The 26,678-nt window shown below is 42.9% G+C and overlaps 1 protein-coding gene across 1 annotated transcript in view; it reads left to right on the plus strand.

The window, feature by feature from the left end:
• COX10 (cytochrome c oxidase assembly factor heme A:farnesyltransferase COX10) overlaps window positions 1-26,678 on the plus strand; it is a 110,545-nt gene that overhangs the window by 13,531 nt on the left and 70,336 nt on the right. Inside the window, exon 4 of the mRNA XM_030861373.3 lies at window positions 8,616-8,740. Coding sequence (XP_030717233.3) covers window positions 8,616-8,740 — 125 coding nt within the window. The remainder of the gene's footprint in view (window positions 1-8,615; window positions 8,741-26,678) is intronic.

Genomic DNA, 26,678 nt, shown 5'->3' on the forward strand with positions numbered 1-26,678 from the left:
CATGGCTTTACAGCTAAAAGGGAGGTTGTAAAAAATTCTTTCCTCTATCATTTAAAAAGCCAAAGCATCTGAAGTCCAGCCTAGTCAACTCTGTCGGTATCCAGCTTCTCTGTATTCTCACAGCACCCCCCGGGCTGTCTCATAATGCAGTGTATCCCCTCCCAGGAAGAGGATGCAGGGCTGCCCACCTCTTCACCCCCAGTTTTCCAAAGAAAATAGAACAGCACCCCTAGGTCTGCTCTGGGACTACACCACACGTGCACTTCACATGTAACGTGTTTAAATGAAGACTGCTTTGCCACCTCAACATGCACTTTCCCAGTGGTGGTTGTGGACGTGTAGCCATCTGTCGGCAGTCTTTCCCTGTCGTCTTGATAATCAGATACACATTTGAGACTCCTAGTTTGTGCGGGGGAGTTGTCAACCCTGGACTGTACAGTGAGGAAGGCCACCCAGCCCAAGACTACCTTGACAAGTGTAGGTTTTAGGTTGACAGTGAAACTTGAGCTAAACAAGGGAACGAGCCAGGTGGTCCCATGGAATTTCCTCTTTCCTTTCTTTGTTGCATTTAACAGTCACTGAAGGCTTTGGCATCCTAAGTTTTCTTCCTCACCCCAAATTCCATCATCGACCTAGGGGACTTCACTATCTTTAGTGGTTCTGAAACTCCTCGAATCGCTTGTTATAATGCAGATTTCTGGGCTTCATCTCCATAAGCCCCTTCCCTCAAGGTCTGGGATGGGGCCTAGGAATCTGTATTTTAACAGAGGGCCCTGGTAGGCATGGTCCCCAGAACATATTTGAGGAGCTCTTCTTACCTGGAGAACTCATTCACCACCTCTGTACCACCTCATCTTCATTCTCAGCAAACTACCTTGCTTTCCATTTCAGAAAAAAATAGAGCTTTAGTTCTCATCAAGTGGGAACTCAGCAACTTCCTGCAAACCGAATTTATCTGAATTCTCACCTGTCATTGCCTCTTCTCCCCTCTGCCTGTTCCCCCGACCCTCCCCCCCATCAGTGGACGGCTCCATCACCGTGGCACCTGGGCGTCCTCTTAGACTCTGCAAACGCAAGCAGGCCTCCCTCCTCTGTGGAGGGCGGGTTAGTGCATCTCTGGAGGAGACGAGACGATTGCTTCCCAACCCTGCAGGTCAGAAATGCCCAGGTGCCTAATTAGCACTTGGGGGTATTATCAAGGGCTTGGTTTCCAGTTCAAAGCAAAACATGGTAGCATCTCATTTATTAAGATTAAGGAACGAAAAACTTACAGAAGTGAATTTAAAAGAATGTTACAGGGTTATCTCTAAGTACTAAAAGTAGTTTTTGCTCAATACCATTATTTTTTTATATCTTAAGGGGGTGGATAGTGAATTGGGAAGTTAAGAATGAAAAGAGGAGTGCTAACATATCAGTGATTTGCTAAAAAAAAAATACAGGGGCCCGCTTTTTATCTGTATTCACACGGGCAGGGGAGGAGGGTAGGTCTGTCTGGCGCTCCGTCACCCTGCGGCCTTGTCCTTGCCGTCGCCCTGCCTCTCGCAGTCACGTCTCCCCGCTTCCCCATCGCAGGCCAGCTCCTCCTCAGCCTTCGGTCACACCTCTGAGCTCAGTGTGAGCGGGCACTCGGTCGGGAGCCCTTCACCTCCCTCACGGCATCCGTCCGCAACTGCACCCTCTGACATGCTCCCACGCTCTGTGGCCATGCCTGCTGGCTTGTCTGAATCTTCCCCAGCCTGTGGGCACCAGGAGGCCTGGGACCACATCCATCTTCCTGCCTTGTTGCATTGCCAGGGCCTCGTTCCTGTTCTGCCCATAATAGGTGCTCAAAAAGCAGAAGCTCGATGGGAAAAAAAGAAAACTAATGAACTCTGTTGCCACCATTTGTAGAATTTGGAACAGCTTAGCCTTTTAATTACAAATAATTATTTTACTGTGATATAATAGTTGAAATGTTTAGTGGTGACTGAAAAGTATTGTACTTGAACTAGATGACCTGGGGCCCCTAGATTTCCTCTGTCTGCTTTGTATAGTGTCACCTTCACCTGTTGTCATTGATAGGAAACTGAGAAAAATCTTCGTTATTTTAATGAAAAGTGCTCAACTAACAGTTTCTTCTTGCCAAACTCATTTTTCAAAAAGTGTTTTTACTTCTTAAAAGCTTGATAAGCATCAGTTTTATGGAAACGTTTTTTAGTTAGTTACAAAGGTTGTAAAGTGTTGGTTATGAAGTATATTGAAAAGAAAAATTTCTTTATTGAAAAGGAAAACTAAAAATAGGACGACAAAGTAGAAAATCTTTTATGGTTCAAGGAAAAACTGTGATTGAAAGAATACTCTTAGGGCCTCACTCGGTGTTGCATAATTAACTTGGATATAAACAGCTTTTATTTATGTGTTTTATTTATGTGTGTCACCGACCTGATAGCAATTTCATCTTCCTTTTCTGAATGCCGTTTGGGTGCAAACCCAGCGCTTCCTCGGGACTGTACTTAAATGTTTCCTTTTGGTAACAGTGTTGCTCAGTAAATTTGAAGTTAGGGGTTTTAATTTGGTTTTAGGATTTTTAAGACCAGCTCTGGTCACTGAGTATGAAAAAAAGAAAGGGGAAAACTAGAAGGCCCGGCAAGTTCTTAGTTTTGCAGCTGTGTTATTAAAAATCTCCACTAAAAAGTCTTTATCTTTTAACCAGAAGTGGCTATGGTTTGTAATCAGTTACCCCCTGATTGACAGGCTTTAATGTAGCTGAGAAGAAAGTACCGTGTCTCTCATCAATTGACTTTTCATCTGAACATAACAATAAGCGTAGAAGTCGCCACCTTCCTCCGTACACGTGTGGGTAAGATAACTGTTGGGACGGTCGCGGAACACGGCCAAGCTGTGGAGGCTAAAAACTCTTAAATTAGACATTGAACCATTTGAAGCTTACGGTGTTAACAGAAATGAAGAGAGAGGAAGAAACATTAAGTACAGCTACCAAGTAAAAATACATGCTCGTCTGAAAATCAGAAAAAACTTAATTCTTGCCTCTGAATTAAGTTGTATAATTTTGAACTTTGAGATCTGCTAACAAAAACATTCCATTGCTTGGAGCCACCGGTGAACAAAACCACGTACAAATTCATTAACCGCCTGTTCTTGGGCAGCTTTGTACATAAAAGAGCTTTCAAGAGATTCATCACAGGCTTGTAGGATTTGGGTTATAATATTGCATGGTATCTGCTATCAAGGATAATGAGATGTAATAGATCACAAGGATAATTTGAAATCTATAGAGAATCTCAAACTCTCATTTAGCCAGTGGTTTCAATCTTTTGAGCAGATCTTTTATCAGAGTTGATAACTATCCAAATTGACTTATTGGAGTTTTGTTTTTCACTTAGTTCTTTTGGGGCCAGGGCTGAAAAATAGCGAGGCCTTGAAAGAGATAAAGCAGGATGTAGATGACCAGTGTGTTAATATAATCGTTAGAGTTATTTCTAAATGACGATGTCAGAAGAGAAAGCACCTCCATTATGCTTACGCTCAGAGACCAACAGTTCTCAGAGTATTGAGCCTTTATCAAAAAAAAAAAAAAATCGTTCCTGACAAAGCTGCTGCTGCGGGAAAACCTATTGCTTATTGGAAAAGGCGAAACCCTTCAGTGGCTCCCGGCTGCCCTGGAAAGCACACTGCGAGCTGGAGCTGGGGAGCCTGGCTATGCGTGCACGCAGGACGTGCAGGCGGCGTCCCCGCAGCGCGGGGCTCCCTCCTCTGGGACCTGTGGCCATCCCCCTTGAGACCCGTGCTGCAGGGGCGTCGTGGGTTATGCGCAGGGACGCGGTGTCCTGCGAGCCCTGCTGGCCTGGTGGTGGTTTTGTCATCAGCTGGGTGGTGCGTGTGCATATCTTCCCTTCCTTTAGCGGAATTTTCTTCTGAAAATGAGTCTTTGGAGTACTTGCTACAGTACATCCCATAAAGCAGAGAGCCAAATATTGTGCCTAAAGCGTATGACTCTGGGTTAGACGGTAGATTGCGTTCACTGCCGCTGGTTGACGCCTGGATCTCCGTGTATAAAATCAGACGTAATACCCACCAATGCTTGCCTTGCTTTTCATTTTAGAGCAAGCTTCTGCAAAGTTTGTTAGTCGTGTACTTTATCAGTAAAACAGTTTTAAGTGCACGTGTGTATATGTATAAAATATTTGTGCTATTGTATATAAATATGTCATATATAACAAAAATGTAAAGTTACTTGTAAGTAAAATTCATGTATTCTTACACCAATGTATTATATTCATTTTAAGATATACAAAGTGTGTTTTAAAAGAGAGGGTTGAGAAGTCAAATATAAGTGAAAGTTCTCATGTTTTCTTCCCATAAGTGCAGTGTTTCCGGGATTTAAATAAATGTAAAGGCACTTTGGCATTGCAAAGTGCTTCACAAATGTAAGTCTTGTTTTTATCACTATCATGGTTAGTCCACATTTCTTAAGGACTGCACTCCGGGCACTCCCCTGGACGTTCTAAGACAGAGGCGCGTGGAGCTTGTGTGAAGTGTTTTGCTGTTTCTCAGAGTTCCTTAAGACACCACTTTGAAATATTAAGTCTAAGCATAGTGGCTGGAAAAATACATCATCTTGAAGCGCATTTTAATAATTACCAAGAGCACTGCTTATTAAGCCCTTATTACTTGCCAGGCACTGTGCTGAGTGCTTTTGTTATACTAGAAACTAGTGTTTCTCTAAAAGGTGTCCCTCAGTGTGGACAGGAGCATGGAGGCTCCGCGTGGCTGGTCCCGTGGACAGTACGCCTGGAGAGACAGAGGCTGTGGGTAGTGGCATTTGCATGATTGAAGGTTGTACTAAGAGAGGTTAACTCGGTGTTGCTCCAGAGACAAGGGTTCTATCCAGAGGGAGTCGTCCTGACTTGATCTGGGAGAGAGAGAGAGAGAGACCCATCCGACAGCTGGAGCCCTTCTGTGCAGGGCTGCCTGGGGAGAAACTGCTTCCTGTTGCCAGATCCAGGGATAGTGTCCATTCCTCCATCAGGACAGAGATGAGACTAGTTGACCCTAAATTCCCTCTGACCTTTTAGGGCTTTATTATTCTTGGAGTCACTGAATTGCGTTTCGCTCCTCTGCTTGTACCCATTCCGCTTATTCCATATTGAAGGCCCGTGTCACTGCCTTAAGATCACTCACGCCACCTGTGTTTGCACCATCGCCACCCTTGCCAGGTCCTCTCCCTGCCCACCTGGTTCCCTGCAGTGGCCTTTGCATGGTTCCTGAGCGAGCTTTCCCCCACTCCGGTCAGTCCTCTGTGTCCTGAAGTCTAGTCTTCCTTAAGTGCCACCCTTGTTACAGTATCACACGTTTTCTCTTACTGCAAACCATGATACCACAAACTTTGCAGGTTAAAACAGCACGAGGTTCTTACTTTGTAGTTCCTAAAGGTCGGAAGTCCAGGTGTGGCCTGGCCGGATCCTCCACTCAGGGTCCCCCTGGGCTGAAATCACTGTGGGCCGGGGCCGTGCTTCTCCCCTGGGGCTCGGGGGCCGCTGGCAGAACTCATACCTTTGCATCTCTGCGTCTGAGGTCCCTGGACCACTCTGCTCCTAGCGGCCGCCTGGGCTTCTTTGCCATGTGGTCCTCAGGTAGCTCACACGGGGAGGCTTGCTTTCTTCTAGGCCAGCCAGGGTGTGCCTGCTTGCGACCGTTTGAAAATCTAACAACCTGTTTTTAATTATAGAGAGCTTCTCCCTGGAGGAGGCAGGCAGACCAGAGACCGCATCTGGTCACTCCTTGTCAGCGACGGTATCTGGCAGGACGTGGCCCTGACCAGTCTTAGGTCCAGCCTGATGGTTCCAAAAAGAGTTGTGGGTAGAGCTGCAGCTGTGCTAGGTGTCAGGGCTGCCTTTGTCACCATGCACCTCCCTAGGTGGCTGCTGAGTCTCTGCATGGCGGTGATTGTGGCTGGGCTGGACCTCCACCCACGAGCCAGGGGCAGGTGGGAGTGGGTGCATCGGGGTAGGGGTATCCCTCTTCCTTGGACCTCCAGAGTCACCCCTGGGCCTGCAGGACAGCGCTTCTGGGCTTCTGTTGGATGGGTCACACTTCATTGGCAACATTGATTTTATGTTTATTTGTGAAGGGACAATATGAGATTACCAAATAAAATATAATTTCAAGTGCTGTGAATGAAAGAATATATTACATTCACTGTTAATGAGATCCTGGTGCTGCAAAATGATTCCATGTAATGAATCCCAGGAAATCAATGAACAGTTTAATTACCATTGTGGCAGTGCTGTGTGAGAGTATTGCTTTGGTCAGTTTTACAATTTATCAATTTTCTTTTCCTTTCTTTAAATTAATTGCTTTGATGAAGTAAGTATAAATACATTCTTTGTTAGCTTTTGATCTTTTTTTTAGAAATGTGTTACAAAATTCAGATTTCTTCCTTTTTAGTAATACTGGCCCCTGTATTATAAAAAATAATGGCCCCTGTGTTATAAAAAAATACACATTTTTTAATGTGTATTACCGTTTACAATTTGTATATTTTTAAATGAGGCAGTATTTCCATTTTGTAAATTTAATCATTGCTAAGTCTTACTAAAACGTTGTCCTGGGCTTCCCTGGTGGCGCAGTGGTTGAGAGTCCGCCTGCCGATGCAGGGGACATGGGTTCGTGGTGCCCTGGTCTGGGAAGATCCCACATGCCGCGGAGCGGCTGGGCCTGTGAGCCATGGCCGCTGAGCCTGCGCGTCCGGAGCCTGTGCTCCGCAACGGGAGAGGCCCCAACAGTGAGAGGCCCGCGTACCACAAAAAAAACCCCAAAAACCAAAAAAAAAAATTGTCCTTTTCTCTCTGTCATTCTTTTGTAAACTGTTTTCTGTCTCTTCTCAACTTACCACTTGACCCATCAGTCAAAAATTTGATGTGCTTTCTGTGTTTATTGTCCATTACCCAGTCATGCTCTGGGGGCAAATAAAAAGAAAAACACTGCTTTTGTGTGTCTGCATACCCTTTTCAATTTTAAACAAAGTGAATTTTCTTTTTACAGTATTTTTAGCTTGACAGTTCAGTGACTATGTTGCTATCTTTTCCACTATGGTGGTAATTGATTTTTAAAACTTATTTATAAATCACAATACAAAATATTGACCTGGATATTTAGAGACATCTAAAGTTGTTTTTTATTTTGGTGACTCTAGATTTTACTAATTATATATTGAGAAAGTTATCATGGATTTTCTACACTCTTTTAACTTACCATAGATGTTTATAAGTAGTCTACTTTTTTAAAAATAAATTTATTTGTTTATTTTTGGCTGCGTTGGGTCTTCGTTGCTGCATGCAGGCTTTCTCTAGTTGCGGCGAGCGGCGGCTACTCTTCATTGCAGTGCGCGGACTTCTCATTGTGGTGGCTTCTCTTGTTGTGGACCACGGGCTCTAGGCACACGAACTCAGTAGTTGTGGCTCACGGGCTCTAGAGCACAGGCTCAGTAGTTGTGGCGCACGGGCTTAGCCGCTCCGTGGCATGTGGGATCTTCCCAGGCCAGGGTTTGAACACGTGTCCCCTGTGTTGGCAGGCGGATCCTTAACCACTGAGCCACCAGGGAAGCCCAGTAGTCTACTTTTGGTCTAAGATTCAAGGTCTCAAAATAGAGTCAAGAATTATTTCAACTGATTTACTCTATGGAGAGAAGCAGTTTACTGAGTTCCACTTTGAGAGGGAGAACCCTGCTGTCTCTTTTCCTTTGAATTCCCGCATTGACACCATGGACCCTTTGTTCTTCGGGTACTGCTGGGAAGGAGCCTGGGTGTTGAGAACTCTTCTCCCAGTCCTGGCTTGTCGCCACACGTGGGGTGACACGTGAGGAGCCACTGAACCCATGTTCAGGACTGCTGAGTTGTGCAAAACAAGATGACTGATCCTAGAACACAACCTGTTGTAAGGCTTAGCGGTTGATGTTGTGATGTCTGGAAAGAGTGACAAGCCTCTGCAAAGGAGGGTGCTGCTTGAGTTTTGCGCATCTCTTGCTAGGTAGGTATGGCTAGGGCTCCTGCCTCCACGGGCTTATATTCCATGGAGGCGCTGGAGTGTGACAAGTACCAGGAGGGAAATTGAAGGGTGATGTACCTGGGGAGAGCCTCCCGCACGTGAGATGGTCAGGGAAGTTCTCCCTAAGACGTGATATTTAAGACAAGATCTGAAGGACGAGAAGGATCCAGTTATGGGAAGAGGCAGAGGGAACAAAAAGTACAAGGACCTTGAGGCAAAAAAGAGCCTGACCTGCTCAGAACAATGCCTAATGTCCAGCACGGTACCGATTGTGGGTTAGGTGTGCAGTAAATGTTTGTCAAGTGAATAAGTGAATGACTGGATCTGAAATACCTATCTTATTTTTCACTTTTGAGTGTAATGGAGTTAAAGGAAAATTGGCGTTTTTCTATAGTGAACACATATAGTTTTTATAATCAGAAAAATGTTTTGTAAAACTTTTTTTTTAATGAAAGATCAGCCTACAGGTCATGTTGTTGTAGTGGATTGTTTCACATGGAGGGGGCTTGCTTGGCCGTTACCGTCTGGCCCTGCGTGGTGACGAGCTCTGCTCTGTTTCTGTGTTGCAGCCCTTGTGGTCAGCACCACCTCAGCCGGATTTGCCTTGGCCCCAGCACCTTTTGACTGGCCCTGCTTCCTGCTGACTTTTGTCGGAACTGGCCTGGCTTCCTGCGCTGCCAACTCCATCAATCAGGTCAGTGTGTCACCTTTCAGCTGGATCACGATTTTGTTACTTCTTAGATGATGATATTGTCACATAAAAAAAAAAAAACCTTCCAGGCTTGCACCTGTAACTGGGAAGGTCCTGTGAACCTGTGTCCTACAAGGTCTGGGACACAGAATCAATTTGTCTTTTCTATTGAGGCGAAAGGTTTTCATATATTTTCAGAGGAGAGAGTGTTAGAGTATCTGCCTCAAATGACCAGGATTCGGGGTTAGGAAGTGTTTTAGGGCCGTCAGACTTTCTCCTCTTACCCACTTCAGGTACATTCCCCTGCGCTTACATTATTATGTGCTGTTCTTTCTTTGGTTTGACTTGTTTGCGTTTTAAACGACCACTATGCAAAACAGTGTATTTTAAACAAGCATATCCAGCTTAAAAAAAAAAAATCAAAAATTCAGTGTTCAGTAAACTTGGTGTGTGGAGTCAGAATATATCAAAAAATTAATTAGCACATTATTTTTAATGCATCTTCCCCTCCCTATTATGTATTATTTTAAACATCAAAGTGATTCTTTAAAATAGTTTTTTCCCTCCGCCTGGTCATCGTGGGGTGCCCCAGCCTTGTGGCTTTCTCATAAGATGCTGTGGTGGAAAAGTCTTGGCTAAAACGTAAAGAAAGTCATTTTCATCACCAGAACACCCAAGAGGAGTTGGCACGGTTTTAAAACTGGCGTCCAAGTTACCAGCAGGAAAACAGCTTGGCTGAGTGCATGCGTGAGTCGGTAGTCTGAAAAACATGAGTGTTTTCATTCGGTGATGCCGAACATCATTGTGGTGTTTACAATGTGTTACCAGCTTTTTGGAGAAGGATCCATCTATTTCAAATGAAGTTAATTTTCTGTTACAATTTTAAGCATCAAAACAGTCTTACAGTGAGGTTCAGACAGCCCTGCTCCTTTGTCCCTCCTGTAAACCATGATGCCATCTCTTCCAAGTTGCTCCTACCCTTTGCTGCCCTCCCATATTCCCTGGCTAAGAGAACGGTCATGGTTTCACAATGAACATGTTTTTAATGAAAATTGGAATAAAAAGCAGTACAAGCAAAATGGATTTATGTGGCTATTTTGGGGTCTAGGTTTCAAAATAGTTTTTAAATTATTACTTTTATGTAATTGTAAATCTGGGTCAAAAGATTAAGCCAGGAAAACATTCTAGTTTTCAGGCTCCTTTTAAAAATTGAAGAACTGCATTTATCCTTGGGATATTAACTGCTGTCTTCTGTTTCAATTACACGGATTTTTAAATAGAGGCTTCAGACAAAAGTGTGGAGACTCAGAAAACAACAAGAAACTAATAAGCATCAAATGGTTCAGAAATGCCCCAATATTATAAAAGATAATACAGAATGGCCTTGAGTTGGAGCTGCCTGCCTCCGCTCCCGCCACCACCAGAGAGAAAAAGGTGGTTCAAGAATTCATCGCGGGGAAAACCCTTCAGTTGTAGCAAAGAAATATCTGGAGGAAATAAATGATTTACATTTAGGCAGAAATTTGTGGAAGCTGAACATAAACCAAGGTTTTAGAAATTTTAGAAGTTTAAATGAGTTTAGATGGCTATGTTAGTTCGCAGTCTGTAGGAAGTACGTTTGCTGCAGGGGGTGAGTTGGGTTCTGTTGCTTTTAAACTGGTGGGGTTCTTTCTGTGCTGACAAGTGGCAGTGCCTGTCGCTTCCGTTTGTCACCTCCGTAGGCTGGTTTCCTCGCCTGGCCCACCTCTCACGCACACAGCCGTCCTCCTCTTCTTCTGGAACTTTCTCACACCCTCTGCAGCAGCGTTGGGCGTGGTGTCCGCCCTTCATCAGTGCTATTGGACGCATGAATAATTTCTTCATCTTACTGTATTCATCACATTGCTTCCTTCCTCTTGCCTTGGACTGTGATTTCATTGGGAAGCCTTGTAATTACTTAAAAATCTCAATGGTTTCCACTGCTGTCGAATTTCATGGTTATTATGGTATCAGTTAGCTTCTTAAATTACAGTATTTTCTAAATAACGTTGGAAATATTTTAGTTCTAGTGTTGTTAAGCAGTCTCATAAAATTAAAATAAGGGAATGTGAGACGATTTTCATTAGTGCTTTTCTTTAGTGTAAGCAGAACGAAGAGCACAAGGCCACAAGAATTTGCCTGAGTTTTTGACCAGCAGATAAAGAGTCCTTGGCAAAAAGGAAGCGCTTCCTGCTTTTTTTTATCTGCGACCCGCAGCATGTAGGATCTTAGTTCCCCGACCAGGCGTCGAACCTACGCCCCCTGCATTGGAAGCACGGAGTCTTAACCACTGGGCCACCAGGGAGTCCCTTCCTGCCTTTTTGAGGGAGCTGGTGTTCAACTGAAAGAATGCAGATGTGTGGTTGGTGTGCCCGAACATTCTCCAGCTTCTGATAGAGTTCTATAGGGAGAAAATGTCCTTCCGTCACGTTTATAATAGGATTCAAGTAGCATTTCACATTTTTTTAATACTTCTCTTAGCTGTTATTCATTTAGTTCTGAGGATTTCTTATTCGTACCCTGCTTCTGTGATCTCTCTTTGTGAAAGTAGGAAAAATAAAGCGTTGGAAAACAGTTCTTACATTTCTTTTAAGGAGGGAAAATGAGGTTTAGCTTCTGATTTATGAAGTCCTGACTAATGCATAAAGAGATTCATGTATATGTAAGAAACCACTAACATGACAATATAAAAAGGAATTTTACACCCATGTTTTGTAAACCATATGCATACTTCATTTAAAGCCATAGGGCAGCTTGAAAGCAGGAATGCCTTCCAAGGATGAAAGCAATCCATAAAATTCAGCGACTGGAAGATAAAATGTTATATAGATGGCTTTGACTGATCGAATCTTGTAAAACGAGAGACCAAAAGGAAGAAGCTGAATAAATTCAATTAGAATGAATTAACAAGTTGAAAGATAAGAATTATCAGAAAATTATCATCACAGCTCTTGGCTATTTGACGTAACGGATACTGTTGTAATAAGCTGTATTGGGGATTATTTTACTTATGTTACACATATATGAATTTTTTTAATAAAGGTCAAGAGTGTATGTCAGTAAGTGCATTTCTACAGGATGAATTTTAACAGTGATTCCATTTTATGGGTGTGCCACAACTTTCCCAGCCAATCCTCTACGGTTGCAACTTTTTGCTTCTACAAGTAATGCCACACGCACCTCTGTTTTTAAAGGACAAAATACTGGAAGTGAAATTGCTGAGAGAAAGGCTACCAGCCAAAGCATTTATGAAAATGATTTAATGCTGGAATGTATGATCTTAGCAGAATAATTAATTTCTAATATTCATACAATGCTTTAGAGTTTACAAAGCGTATTTACATAAATTATTACTTAAGCCGTACAACCCTGTGGGGTAGGTGGCATTATTTCCATTTCTGTTTGTAAAACGTTTTGTTTTGCCGTTGAATTATTCTTTTTAAAAGCAACATTTAAAATTATGATGAAAATAAAGTGTTTATTGCACATCAGTGAGAAACTGTAAGTAAAAATAACAGTAACATTTTTTATTTTATGTCCCCTTGTGCCAGGCACTGTTTTGTGTGAGTCACAGCAGAGAAAAAGCAAAAATCCCTGCCCTCGTATCTTGCATCCCAGCACCCAAATAGATCCACTGCTCTAGTAGCTTGTATCCCAGCACCCAAATAGATCCACCACTTACCATTGTGATTTATGTTATTACTGTGCAGACTTTCTTCACGCACATACCTTCATATTAATTTCTCACAGAAATGATATATATATAATATGTATATTTTCTATATATTTTTTCTTTTAAGTAGTATGTCATGAATGTCTTTCCATGTCGATATTTGCTATATAGCATGATTTTAAGAGTCCTATATAGATATACCATGATTTGTTTAATTGGTTTCTCCTTATTTGACATTTTAGGGATTTTCAATTTTTGCCCAAATAAGTAATGCTGAGCTGAAATTCTTGTAGCTGAATCTTTGAACATGTCCACAACTATTTCTTTAGGTAGATTCCTGGAATTGTGCCCCTGTATTAAAAGATACATAGTTTTCAAAATAAAAAGTTAAAATTAAAAAAGATATGTATTTTAAGTACAGCTTAATTTCTTCCCTGAAGGTCTTTTTTTGTTTGTTTGCTTCAAATCAACTTACGCTTCCACTTGGCAGTGTGTGACAGCTCATCACTGACGCTGCGTATTGGAAAATCTATGCTGGGTTTATAGGTGACCTTAGATGTGTCCTTTTAATTCAAAGTGTTTTGATTCCCCAGGAGGTAGAGTGGTTTTTTATTTGGGGAGACTGTTTAAATGCTTATTTGCCATTTCTGTTTGCCCATTTTGCTGTCCGATGCTTGCCTTTGTTTAAGAAGTCTTGAAGTACGTAGATTGGATTAACTTTTTCTCACGTAAGGTCGGAATATTTTCTGCAGTTTTTTGGGGTTGTTTTTGAAGTGCAGATGTTTCATATGTTTATACAGTCAGATCTTTTAATTTTTAATACAGGGTTTCTTAGTCTTGGCCCTCTTGACTGTTTGGGCTGGAAAACTTTGTCCTGTGCATCCTGGGGTGTTTCCCATGGTCCCTGGTCTTTGCCCACTGGATGCTGTTAGCACCAACCCCCTAGTTGTGACGCCTGAAAATGTCTTCAGACGTTGCCAAATGTTGCTTGGGGACTTGGTTGAGAACTACGGCTTTGATGATTTCTACTTTTGGTTTCACTCTAGATCCTGGCTACAGCTCCTGCCTCGGGCAGTCTCTGGCTCACCTTTCTTCTTACGTAACTGCCCACTGATGGCTGGGGTGACCACGTGGCCTGGTTTACGCTGGTGTTCCTTGTGTAATTATTAACAACGCCCCTTTTAACTCAGTTTAGACAAGAAATCCTATGTCTCTCTCTTCATAGCCCACCTGCGCCTTCCATCTTTCACTATAAGTGTGGTGTGGTAAAAGCATCTTTGTATCGAATGATTTGGGCTTGGGTTCTGGCTTTTCTACTCCCAAGTGCACTGATTGGACCCGGGTCAACTGGCTTGCCTCACCTTCACCCTCTCTGTAGTTACGTGTTGGATCTACTGTCAGGCTGATTGTGGTGCTGTGTGTGCGCCTGCAAATAAGACCAAGAATATTTTCCTCCATTATTACTCTGCTGTTGGTAGATTGTTCAGGAAGTTTGGTGACTCGTTTTGTGTTGGATCTCTTTAGTTTTTATAATATCCCTGGCATACTGAATACTACGGTTGCCATTTACTTTCAGGGTAACTGGCTCTGTTGATGGGCAGCCTGATGATTCGAAATGTCTTCCTCCTATTGAGCCAAAGTCGGCCTCCTTATCCCTCCAAACTATGGGTCATTGCGCTCCTGTCTGTGGCAGTTCAGTGTCCCTTCTTCCTTGTGACCGTGCTCCCAGTCTATCACTTCCTAACTGTGGTTAATAGGCTCTTGTGGTGTTGCAGTGAAATTATTCATCTGTAGCTCATCCCTAGGGAACGCTGAACTCCTTGAGACCAGTGATTATGATTTACTGATCTTGTCTGACCATCACCTCTTCCCACAGCATATAGCTGGCCAGGAGGGTGAAATTCCAAAGGAAGTCATACTGGGAAAAAAAGGAATATTTATGGGGGAAGCCGGGGAAAGTAGTAAGAGATTTCCATAACAGTAGTCGCAGCTGACACTTATTTCGCACTTAACCAGATGCCAAGTAAGGTTCTAAGCATTTTGTAAGTATTAGCTTGTTTGTTTAAATCTACGTTCATGGGATTTCAAAAAATGGCTCCTTTGAAAGATGAAATAAATGATGAATGAATTCATAACCTAGACTTAGCTCTGAGAAGAACTATTGATGTTCTCAGAGACTTTATTTTGGAGAAAATGACAAGAAAGGCACAAAATGTAAGTAGAGTTTCAGATCTGAGAGGTTATAATTAGAGAGGTAAAGGAGATAAGGTCATGTTATCTTTGGGATCTAGTGTATCAGAGTGTTGAATTTTTATGAAAGGAAATGAAAGAGATCAAGAGGTGTGAATAAAATAGGGTCAAGAAGCGACCTGTTTTTTGTTTGATACTGACAGTACTTGAGAGACTTTTCATGGCTGAAGTAAGGTAAAAAGGAAGAGCTTTGGATAAAGACCTCTGAATTTTAGGGTGGGTAGGGCAAAAGAAAATTCACAGCCTTTTAAACTGTGAGAGGAGAGACAGATAAAGATTTTCCTGTTTTCTCCGTGAATATGAGATTAATATCTAAAGCATCTTTCTCTGTTTTCCCTTTCTCTGATTTTTTTTTATTTTGACTCTGCAGTCTGCCTTGAGCAATAGGAGTTGACTTCATCTTCCATGTTGAACAGAAGTGGTTAGGAAACTCGGTGTTGTATTCTGGGGGAGGAAGGCTGATGTCAGCGAACACTGGCGATGTGATGTATAGAACGTATTGTCTGTGTAAGAAAAATCAATAAGAGAAATGTATTTTTCTTCTGAATGTTGTGATTTGTTTGACGTCGATGTTTTAACTGGTGGGCAACTTGCGTTCACTCCGAGGCTTCTGCAGTCCGCAACTTGTGGCTTAGTCAGATGACTCAGATTAGCTACTGTGCTAGATCAATTTTGCAGAGTCTTCGAATAGCATGTGGGAAAAAGTCTCCAACTAAATATGTTTTTTATATAAGGCAAATGATGAGCATTACTGAGCAACGTCAGAAAGAAAATGCGTTTTCAATGCAGTCTCTTTCCCTGCATTGATATAACCCCAAATAGTTCCTAAATTACATTTGATTCCTTACTCCAGCATGATCCGTCTAAGTAGAGTGAGTTTGGCATTGGAATTCATAACCGCATAACTCTAGGTGAAGTTTGGCCAGCAAATGTAGAGATGACGATAATTTGAACATATATTCGTAGACAGTATTTTATAATTTACATGCCACCTTAACTGACCATTATTTTGTTTGCTTCTTACAACAACTCTGAGGTGGCATCGTCCCAGTGCTGTAGAAGAAAAAACTTGATCACACATCTGAACCTGGTCAAATTGAGAGCAGAATCTGTGGGCCGTGGGCCCCTAGTTCACTGCTTCTTCCCCTCGCTTGAAATGTGTTAGTCCGGGCACCACTCGGAATAGGGCTGTTCCCACTGACTGAGTCACCTTCCCTCAGCTGACTGGCATCCTTGCTGCGGAGCCCTGGAGGTGAAGGAGCCGTCATGGGCCGGCAGTGTCTCTGTCTCTAGTGAGACAGGGAGGATTTGAAGCACTTACGCCCTGTAGAAGCCAAGTGCTCCATTAATGTTAGATGTTATTATTGTTATTGATATAAAAGTGTGGTCTGTTTCTGGCCCACTTTCAGAATCTGGTTACCGTCCAGTTATCGCCAGTTAGGGTCATAATGTAGAGAATGGGATATTTTCCTCAGTGTACTAAGAGCCTTGGGTTAGCCCTGCAAACTGTAATATATGCATGTGCGTGAATATGCGTATATATTTATTTCAAGCGTGTAACACCTGCACGTGGTATTGGAATATGTGGGGACTTGGGCTCAGCAGGCATTATTCGTCCTCTGCCACTTCATAGCCGTGTGGAGTTGTGTAGTCAGTGCTGGTAAATCTAAGAAATACTGGTGAAAAAGGCTGATAAATCGCAAAAGCAGGAATTTAATTGAGACATAATGGAATTAATGGAAGTGATACTAATGTAGGTTTTTGGAGTTGTGGTTCTTGGCTTGTGTCTCTGGGCAGCGGGTTGTGATTGACTGTGATGTGGGAGGTTTAGAAACTTGCTTCCTGCCTGGATGGCTCCCTGTCTTCTGAACCCAGCAGGAGTCAGGCTGAGTTTTTCCCAAATTATCTTTCTTTTCTTTTCTTTTTTCCCCAAGTCTTCAGTTATGTTTTGCCTTTCCTGATAGCTTGTTCATCTGAATCCCTTCAGCTTGTTTGTTCTCTGCTCGGAGCCAGCCTCCCTGCCCCGCTGTTTTCTAGGTGAGGTTGACTCTTGGTTGACTGATGACACTGATGTCAAACTTGACCATGAGGACTGACCCTGGGAAGCCATCTCATACTCACACTCTCTTTGTCTTAGTCGCTGCTCTTAGTGTTTAACACGTGAAAAATTTCAATGTTTTAGTATTTTCACTTTAAAATCGGAGTCATTTGATTACTCTGAATTCCATACTGAACTTCCAGACACTTGAATAAGAATAGGAATCAGGGTGTCCGCGATGGACAGTGGAACAGATCTGTTAGACCTGTGCTCTTGAATGCAAACCGACTTTTGAGGATCCTTTGTTTGTTGCTATTTCTAACCAGTTAAGGAGCTCCATACTGCTTTAGGCAAAGTATTAGACCTTTAAAATTTGTATGTAAGTAATTAAGTAAATCCTAAAATTCACATTTTCACGACCACCCAGTCCTGTCTTATCGATTTTCCAAGAAGTTTTAGAAAATATTGTTTGGTAAGAAGGGGAAATTACTTACCTGTGTGATTAATCTTAAGGAAAATTTCACTCTGGCATTTCCTTCAGATCCTATGCCAGATTTCTCTTGGAAGCAGTGATCACAGGGGGAACAAAGAAATTCTAAAGGATTTGAATGATGGAGTGTAAAGATAAGATGAAACAAAAGAGAAAATTGGGTAGTAGTTAATAAGATTTATGTATACTTGTAATATAGAGTATCCTTATACCTGAAAATATACTGTGTAACCTTAAAATACTAAGAAAATACGCAGTTTTAGCTTTTATTCCAACGGAGATTTCTTTAATCCCAGAAGATATTTACCTGCTAGCTTATAAAAAAGAAAACTACGGCTGAAATAAAAGTCTAGTGTATTATCCTAACATTTTCATTAATATATCTGAGTAAAATTACGTTATTCTGATACCACTTTTAGCAAAAATATGGTTGATGATCTAGAAAATTGCTACTGTTCATATTGCTGTTATTAGGTGAACTAATACGAAGGATTAAACGGTGCTGTGTATAATTTCCTTAAACAGCTTGCTCAAGATACGTGGCTAAAGATCTCTCTCCTAAAGCTAATGCTGTCAACTCCTAATTTAAAATAATGGGGACTAAACAAGACGTGGGATGTTAAGAATTTAAAAATATCTTAAGACCAGATTCTCAGTTCTTATCAGAATATTCAGGGATTTTGTAAATTAGGGTATTAGTAAAGGACACTTTTGACTGAGCCTGGATTCCCTCCTTGATTTTCACTTGCTCTTGAGTAAATGACGGAATGGCAAAATAGCTTATTTAAATAAGCATGCGGTTAACCTGGAACAATTAGACAGTCCCCGGATTCAAAGTCTAACATGTTTTCGCAGAAGAAGACAAATCGTTCTTAAGTTTTTCAGCAGAGAGATATTTAGCCATCCCAAATGCCTCTGGCTTAAGTAAAGTCAGGTCGCATTAAAAAATGATGCTTTCCATAAGTATGTGGTGAACAATCAGGCCTCAGGACTTTGCTTTAATGCCTTTGAAAGTCAGGAAGATGTGACTGAGCTGGCTTTCACTCGCGCAGAGTTTTGTTTGTTCTGCTGAGTTCAAGTCCAAATTGCCGAGGCGGGGAGGGGGGAGGCTGTTGGAGTCTCCCCGGCATCCCCCGCCTGTTGGAGAGAGGCTCCGATTTGCCCGTGACCAAAAAAGCAGGGTGCCGTTACGTAGTAGGAACTACTAGTACCAGGTGGTCGTCTCTTCCTGAAAGTCATTTTCGGGAAGGATCCTCGCACGTTCATCGGCTCCTTTTGCCAGTGATCAAAAGGTCAGTCCCTGCTCTGAAGTAGCACCTAGCCTGGTAGGGAAGACAGTTGTGTAAATAAGTACAGTGGAATAATAAAGCACACTAGTATAGGCGAAGAATACAGGCACTGTACAGGGAAGGGGCCGGGAGTGGGCATTGCCCCCTCTGGAGGGCAGGAGAGCTTCCCCAAGAAGGGACCAGAGCCTCCAAAGGTCAGGTGGGTGTTTACCAGCTAGATGCGTGTGAGAGGGGAACTTTCCAGGCACAGAGAAGGTCATGAGTAAAGACCTGGAGACTGAGGCCCCAGTTGGGGCTGTACTGTGAGATTCGGCCGAAGGACTCAGCAGGGGTGGGGCATCGCAGCCGGCCTGCCATGCTCAAGCATCCGGACTACCCTGTAGGTGCTGGGCAACCATGGTGGGTGGTCATAAAGCCATCACACCTGTAACGGCTCTCAAGCACTCTAAGGGTGGAGAAGAAGGCGCTGACTTTGACCCACGGACGCTGCGTGGTCCGTTTCCTCTCCAGCCCCACCTCCTTCCACGTCCCCGTCTTAGATCATGGAGTCTGCCGGGATCACAGCTGAAGTGTCATTCATTCAGCAGACGCTTCCTGCAGGCCTGTGTCCTGCCAGGCACTGTGCTTGGTGCTGGCAGCAGGAAGGTCGCTCATCTGTTGGAGTTTAAGTGGAAAAGCAAAAGGTGGGCGATAAATATTTTAACAAGAAAACACCAGGCAGGGACGAGGACGCGATGAACGTAGAAGCAGGCAGTGCAGCAGCGTCAGGTCCCCACCTGCATCACCTGGGCAGCGTGCCTTCATGGCGCTTTTCACGATTGTAAGGATACGTTTGGGTGATTGATTGATTGTAAGCTCAGTGCGGGCAGTGATCTTGTCTGTTTCTCTGGCGCAAGGGAGCCGCTCAGAGAGGCCAGGAAGGCTGAGGGTCGAGCCCAGGCTCACTGACCAGGCTGCTGGTGGAGGTTCGGTATCTGCCACCCGTGCGCCCTGTGACTCGGGCGGTTGACCGAACCTGTCTCAGCAGAGGACGTTGTTGAGAAAGTAAATGACGCAGTTAGTTCTTAGAGAGGGGCCCGGTACTTAGAAGGCAGGCAGGCAATGTTAATTATTATGACTTCTTATTAACAGGAATTTATTGACTGAGGAAAGGAGATGGGGAGATTTTCTTTCTATAAAAATTGACTCAGCTTTTCTGGGACGCCAAGCTTGAGGACAGACCGCTTCAGATAACAAGTAGAGCTCATGAGAGCTTGAAGGGGCGTCGTTAGGAGAGATGCCAAGTTAGAGGACTTGATCGTTAATTTGATGTCCTAGTGCAGAAAAGAAAGGTGTGTACACACCTGGTAGATTTCTGACACGGGGGAGTGGGTGGATAGAGTGCCATCCACCCATGATGCCCAGGTGGGGAACACAGAAGAAGGAGCAGGTCTTGGCAAAGAAATAATAATGCAGTCTGGATTTGGCGGCGTGGAGTGGGGGGGAGAGGGGTGGCGGGTAATGTTTGCCGCGCTTTTGGCGTCTCCAGGTGGAGATGGGTAGGGCCAGCATCCGAGCAGGAGACAGAGACAACGAAAATGTGGAGAGCTGGTACCAGAAAACTGGCGGCGGGCATCCAGGTGAGAGTGAATGGGGGCTTGGGGCAGAGGGCAGCCTGGACTTGAGGACAGTAGAGAGGCTGCACTCTGTGGGCTGGGACTGGTGTGAACATTTTGGGTGTTTTCTGTGATGGGAAAATAAAGATCTTGGACAGAGGGAAGTTATGTCAGAGGCGCGTGGATGGATCGACTCAGAGTAAAACCCCAAGTCCCCCCGCCTGGGTGCTGCTCTCCTCCCTCTGGCAGCCTTGCTCATCCAGCTCCAGCCACGCGGCTTCTTTGCCCTCACCCCAGCCCGTCAGTAACGCTCCTGGCGAGAGTCTGGGGGTCTTCGTGCCCACTGCCTCCTCACAGGTGTCCACGTGGCTTCGCTCCAACTTCCGCTCAGGTTTCTCCGGCCCTGAGCCAAGGGCAGGCCCACACTCTGCACTCCTGTCCCTCTCCTCTGACCTTGGTTTTATCTATTGCTCTTCCCCCAGGGCCTAGAAAACGGTCCGACACATAGTAGGAGCTCAGCGTGTGAATGAGTCAGTGATGACTGTTGCTTATGGTTTGGTGGGAGAGATGGATGTCAATCAAAAAAGGACACAGATAAATGTAAAATCCCAACTGTGGTGAGTGGTTGAGGCATTCAGGGCACACAGAGGGGATGCCTAGCCCGTCCGTGAGGAAGACAGTCAGTGCGTTGATGCCGAAGAAGCAAACTGGAAACCTGTGCTTGGCCTCGTCATTCACCCCGGTCTTCCTGTGGATTGCGTCTTGGGGTGAGGAGGGACTTACCTGGGGGCAGATCCAGCTGTGCACCCCCCAGCCCCTTAGGCTACCTAGTTCCTGGGACTATAATTGTGTTTGTCGGAAACAGTCTTGCTGGAAAGTGATTATAGACAAGCCTAAGAAGTGAGATTTTTTTTTTAACCTTTTCCGTGATCACAGGGAATTCGTCTCAGTTACCCACAGTGATTTTTTCCACTTCAGAGACAAATGCTTTGGTGTCTCTTCCTTCCATGTTTTATTTGCCATTTGAGGGCTGTGTGGTGGCCTTGATGAACTGGAGGGTGAGTGCCCTGACCAGGGAGCAGCTGCTGTGCTCAGCCCAGATCAATGCAGAACCCGTGCAGCTGGAACCTCCGGTTTTTCAATACAAGCTAGACACTTGGGTTTTCCTGTGAAATTTCCTGAGTTTTCAGTGTGAAGTGTTGGCTCAATTTTTTGAAACCCTGTGTATTCCAAACAAAACCTGTCAGTGGATTGAATTTTCCTTGAGGACTCCACCCCCAAGTCTAGCCTTTGAAATAGGACACACAATTTATATATTATCATTTACCAAAATTTTTTTAAGAAGAAAGCATAGAAAAATCTTCCTTCTGAAAACAGAATTTTCACAACTAAATGGTGGAATGTACTTTTCTCCTCTTATTTTCATCATGCCAAGAAAAGTGAAGCACAAAATATCTCAGTAAGTTAGGTAGAATCAAGCCGGTGAATCTCAGGCTGGAGATGAAGCGGCTGCCTTTCTTGGACACGTGTGTCTTCGCAAGCTGTACCATAGAAGAGCTCGTTATTTCCAAATTTAAGAAAGGGGGTATGGTACTGTGGTAGCATACAAAAGGGAAAGCCAAGGAGGGCCAACTGAAAATTGCTTCAAGAAACACCTGGAAATTTCAAATGTGTTTACAATTATTTTATCACCGATGGTGACGGGGTTACATTTCAGAAAGTGCCGTTAATTGTAACGGAGTAACAGACAGCTCTCTGTGCAATTTAAGTCCGTTGAGTATCAGCACCTTCAAAGACAATAAAAATTCCAGCCTGCATTTATCTATCCCCCTGTGAGGAGTTACTACAATGGATATTGTATCATTCCATGTGAAATTCTTTGCCTTAATCGTCTCTCATTTATTTGCAGTTGTCTGAGGTCAGTTTTCCATTTTGCAGTTGTCAAACAGCTGTCAAATTAAAAGACCAGATCCTGTGTTAATTTACATTTCGTGCCATTCCATATTAGTGCATTTCTTGGCTCAAGTATTTAAATAGTTATCCACATGTCTTAATCATCCTTTCCCTCATTAGCCCATGTTTTCCCCCACAAATGTCCACATACAAATTAAGTATGATACTCTAAATATCTTTATTACTTTCTAAGCATAGCTTTAAACGATTTGCGTGAACTTTTAACAAAATCACTTGAATTAACCAGTTAATCCGCCGTTGCTTTTGCAAGAAGAGAAAGTCAAATCAATGTAAACATGTCATTTTCTTACTTTCGTTGTCATGCTTGTTTGCATGCTTACTTTTATAATTTCTGTCAGATTGAAGCCTAAATAGTCACTGAATGTAGAATTCTTAATTTGCTTTCTAAATGTCTGTGTAGGAGAGTGTAACAGTAAAAAATTCAGCGTCCATTTTTAAAGTTCATTGATCAAAGACGTGTTTCTGGATATGCCACTGATGTTTTACAATGTAGTGTCTCAAGCTGCCAGCAAGTGACATTAACACTGTAATCCTCTGTAAAGAGGTGTTAAAAGATAAACTGAGGCATCTTAAATTTTTCAAGTTTCTTCGAGCAAAAATTGGTCCAGGCTGGGCAGCACCAAACCAGAAGTGGTTAGGGGTGCTCCCAAGACAGGAGCCAAGGAAAAGGCTTTTCCTAGAGAGGAGGCTAGCGAAGCCAGGAAATGATTTGATTGGCTGTAGCTTGAGCCTTATTTGGGAACCTGGTTGGCTGTTTGTGTTTGGCTGTCCTTAGGTTTTGACTCCTTCACCTCTGAGATATTTACAGGCTTAGGTTTTGTTTTGCATACGCAGGCTGCTGAGACATTAGGGACATCTCAGTCTAAAGGGCTCCTTGTTTATTGAATTTAACAGAGGTTCACTCTAGGTGTTTGAGGCATATGTCAGAGTTAAGTAATTCAATCAAAGAATTACAATCATAAGCATATATAATTCTTAGTTATTCGATAGAAAACACTTTAAGTGGATATTCTTAAGTGTGGCCATTAGAGATTAGTATGTGGTAGCACAAAAACATTCCCCTATTAAGTTATATTTAACCTTTTGCACTCAGGTCATTTTAATCAATATTTGTTTAGTATGTGTTTTCCATAAACTTGTATGTTAGGGCTTAATTTAACCTTTTTTGGATTTTGATGCATTCTGCCCTGATCTCATAATTCCCTGTAGCTTTCTGTGACACCGTTTATTAGATTGCATTTTATGTTTTGCATATCTGAACGTGCACTAGCCTCTGAGCCCCTTTCTGGCTGCAAGGGCATATTTTGTTTATCTTAATTCCCGGCACCGGCACTCACTGAATGGCTGTTGAATAAGAAAATGAGCCCTCAAGTGATAAGGTAGATCAGTGGTGAAAGGGGCCTAAATCAGCATTGTTGCTCTGGGCCTTTGTTATTCTAACCTCATCACAGCTGTTATTTAAAAAAATCACATTTTACAAGGTAAAGAGGAGGATAATCCTGTTGTTTGTACAAATTCTCTTGGAAACTTATTAGCCATCTTTGAAAGGATTAGCATTAAGATTATAATAAAACAAGTTGAATTAAAATTGAATAATACGAAGGGAGCAGATAGAATCAAGCTTAAGTTAATGACAATGTAAAAGTTATTTATTACAGCACAGTAGGTTTTTTCATACAGTACTAAATGAGAGTGTTTATTAATTTCATCTTTGTCATTTGAAGACTTTAAAAAATTATTCTTCATTAATTGGTATTGCAAAACGTGTGGATGAAATGAGTTATGTGTTCTCTGTGCTTACAACTAATAGCTATTAGTGAAAACATATTCCAGTGATTCATTTCCTCACAGAAACCTCATTACCAGAGGAAGAAATTAGATAGGAGATACAGAAGCCCAGACTCTTCACATACCCTGCTGTCTACTCGACAGCTCTGCTTGGATTTCTGTAAGATGCTGGAAAGGTAATGTCTAAAACTGAACTTCTCATCTTTCCCCGTAAACCTGCTCTGACTGCCCATCTCCATTGCTGTCAATCAATCCAGTGTGATGGTTGTTCAGACCAGAGACTTTGGAGTCATCCACGACCCCTGGTTTTCTCTCAAACCCCAGATTCAGTCCATCAGGAAATTATGCCGATTGGACACACACACACACACACACACACACACACACACTCAGCTGTAGAGGTTATGAGGAGTGACAGGAGGATGGTTGGACCGTCACATCACCACCACTGGTGTGTCTTGCCTGGGTTATGAATAGCCTCTCACTGGGGTTGCTGCTTCTTCAGCCTGTTCTCAACACGACATCCAGAGTGACGTTCTAAAACGTTAAGTGAGATCACATCCCTCTACTCAAAACCCACCAGGGACTCCCCAGACCCCTGTGAACATGCTGCCTCTCTCCCCCCAAGTTCAGTTTCTTCACATTGGTCAACACATCTTCTCATCTCGCTCATCTTAGGTCTTGAGAAAAGGAAACCAGTCTTATGTTCATAATGTGTTAATTACAAGGATTTGTTAGTCATTGTACTTTCTTGTTGGTTAATTGCTATGATTGTTCTGTCATGTCTTTTGCCTATTTTAGCATGAAGACATTTTCTTTTCAAATGATATGTAAGAGCTTTATGTGTGTTTAATAATTTGTTGCAAATATTTTTCCGAACCTTTCCTTGACATTGCCCTTTATTTATGTTATTTTGGAGTATAGGGAAGCCTTACATTTTTTAAATACTCAAATCTGTTGTTTTATGAGGTTTCTCCCTTGCGAAGGGTAATTAGAAAGACCTTCTACCTTCTACCTATATTTGGATTCTTTAAAAAAACAATAGGTTATGAGGTGGTAATTTAACTTAATATGGTCCTGAATTGTTAGCTTGTCATCCCAGGATTATTTTGAACTGCCACTCTTAAAATAGCTCCCATTCTGTTATATTTGGATTATTTCTGTTTCACTAATCTGTTCATTCTGTTGTTTCTAGAACCACACCCTTTTAAGAAGTTGATCTCTGTAATGTACTTTGATGTCTGAGGTTGCATGTCTCCTGCAGTGCACTTCTTCTTCAAGACTTTTTTTGGTGCTTCTCATCAGTTTATTGTTTCAGGTGAAGTTGAGAATCTTTGTTTTGAAGTTCTTAAAAGAAAAAAAACCCTTTGGGTTGTCATTAGAACTACATTGTACCTGTGAATTTACTTGTGGAAAACAGACATCTTTGCAGTATTCAGCCTTCTTATCCAAAAGAATTTCCTAGCTCCTAAAGACTGTTTGCTAACTCTGGAGGGCAGGAAGGTGCAAATATAACAGGAGACAGCACTAGATAGACCAGCCAATCTGCAGATGAACCCCAGCTTCAGAAAAGTTAAAATATAGGGGAGAAGAGCACATAGAAGAATCAAAGAAATACACTGATTTTTTTTCCGGTTTGCTCACACTTTATATTCTTAGTAAACGTAATTTCTAAAATTTAGACCTTCTCCCATTTTTGAATGTTCATTCCTAGGTTTTCTTAACTCTTAGATTTTTAGTTTCTTTAAAATCAGGTCCCATTTCTCACCTGTTTTTCTGTTATATCTGCCTGTACTCAGGAAGCTTTTTCTTTTTTCCCATACAAGTATGCTGTTATGTCTTCCTTTAGTTCTTCTTTATGGTATTGAGAGTAAAAAGCAAATGCTTTCCAAAGCTTACTTTTATTTTTACTAGTAGGATTTTTTCGAACATACTTTCTACTGCCTCTCGGTACTGTTTCCACTGTTTCTGTGGGAAAGTTTTGATGGTCCCACTGTTACTCCCCGTCTGTTCACCACTCAGCTCACAGAGGTCTCTCCAGCCACAGTCCCTGCGCCGGTGCAGGGTGTGCAGTATTTGCTTGAAACTGCAGGCGTGGGTGCTACTCCTTCTCTCTGCCCTCACGCTTTGCCACAGTGCGTATGGGTCTCCCTTACACCGAACTCCGGGAGTTCTGGGTTCTTCATCTGCCCCGAGGTAACATCCCCTTGTCCCACTTCCTATATTTTGTGTAAGTTTGTAATTTATGCCTTTATTGAAGCAACTGGTTCAGTTATTCAACTTGTTTTCAACTATTTTGTCCTCCTCTGAGCGTCTATTGTATATACCCGTCACTAGGCAACGGAGTTCCCAGGAAACTCCTCAATACCTGGGGAGTGAGGAGGCAGACAGTAATTCAATGATCACAAATTGTATTTGAAAATTACAGGATTGCTTTAGTGAGTTCTGCAGATGAGAGGTGCCTGGTACTATTTGAGTTTGTGAGAGGGACGGAAACGATGCCCAAGCTGAGAAAGATGAGTGAGAGTTTCCCAGGGAAATGGGGGAGGGAAGAGCGTTCTAGGCAGAGTGGCTAATTCGTGCACAGGCCCCACGGCAGAAGGGAGCGTGGTTGAGGACAGCTCGGGGCGCTGTCACTGGAGAGAGATGGGAAGGGGGCTGTTGAGTGCAGGGAGGCCGCGTGGGAGGAGGGCAGAGGGCAGGCCACGGATGGTGTGCGTGCCATGGCAAGGTTTCTAAGAGCATTTGGAAACCATTGTCACGCTCTAGCATCTCTAGAGGGATCACCTGATCAGATTTGGTATTTAAGCCAGAATGGATACGGCG

The sequence above is a fragment of the Globicephala melas genome, chromosome 20 (assembly GCF_963455315.2).
Source record: "Globicephala melas chromosome 20, mGloMel1.2, whole genome shotgun sequence".
Lineage (NCBI taxonomy): Eukaryota > Metazoa > Chordata > Mammalia > Artiodactyla > Delphinidae > Globicephala > Globicephala melas.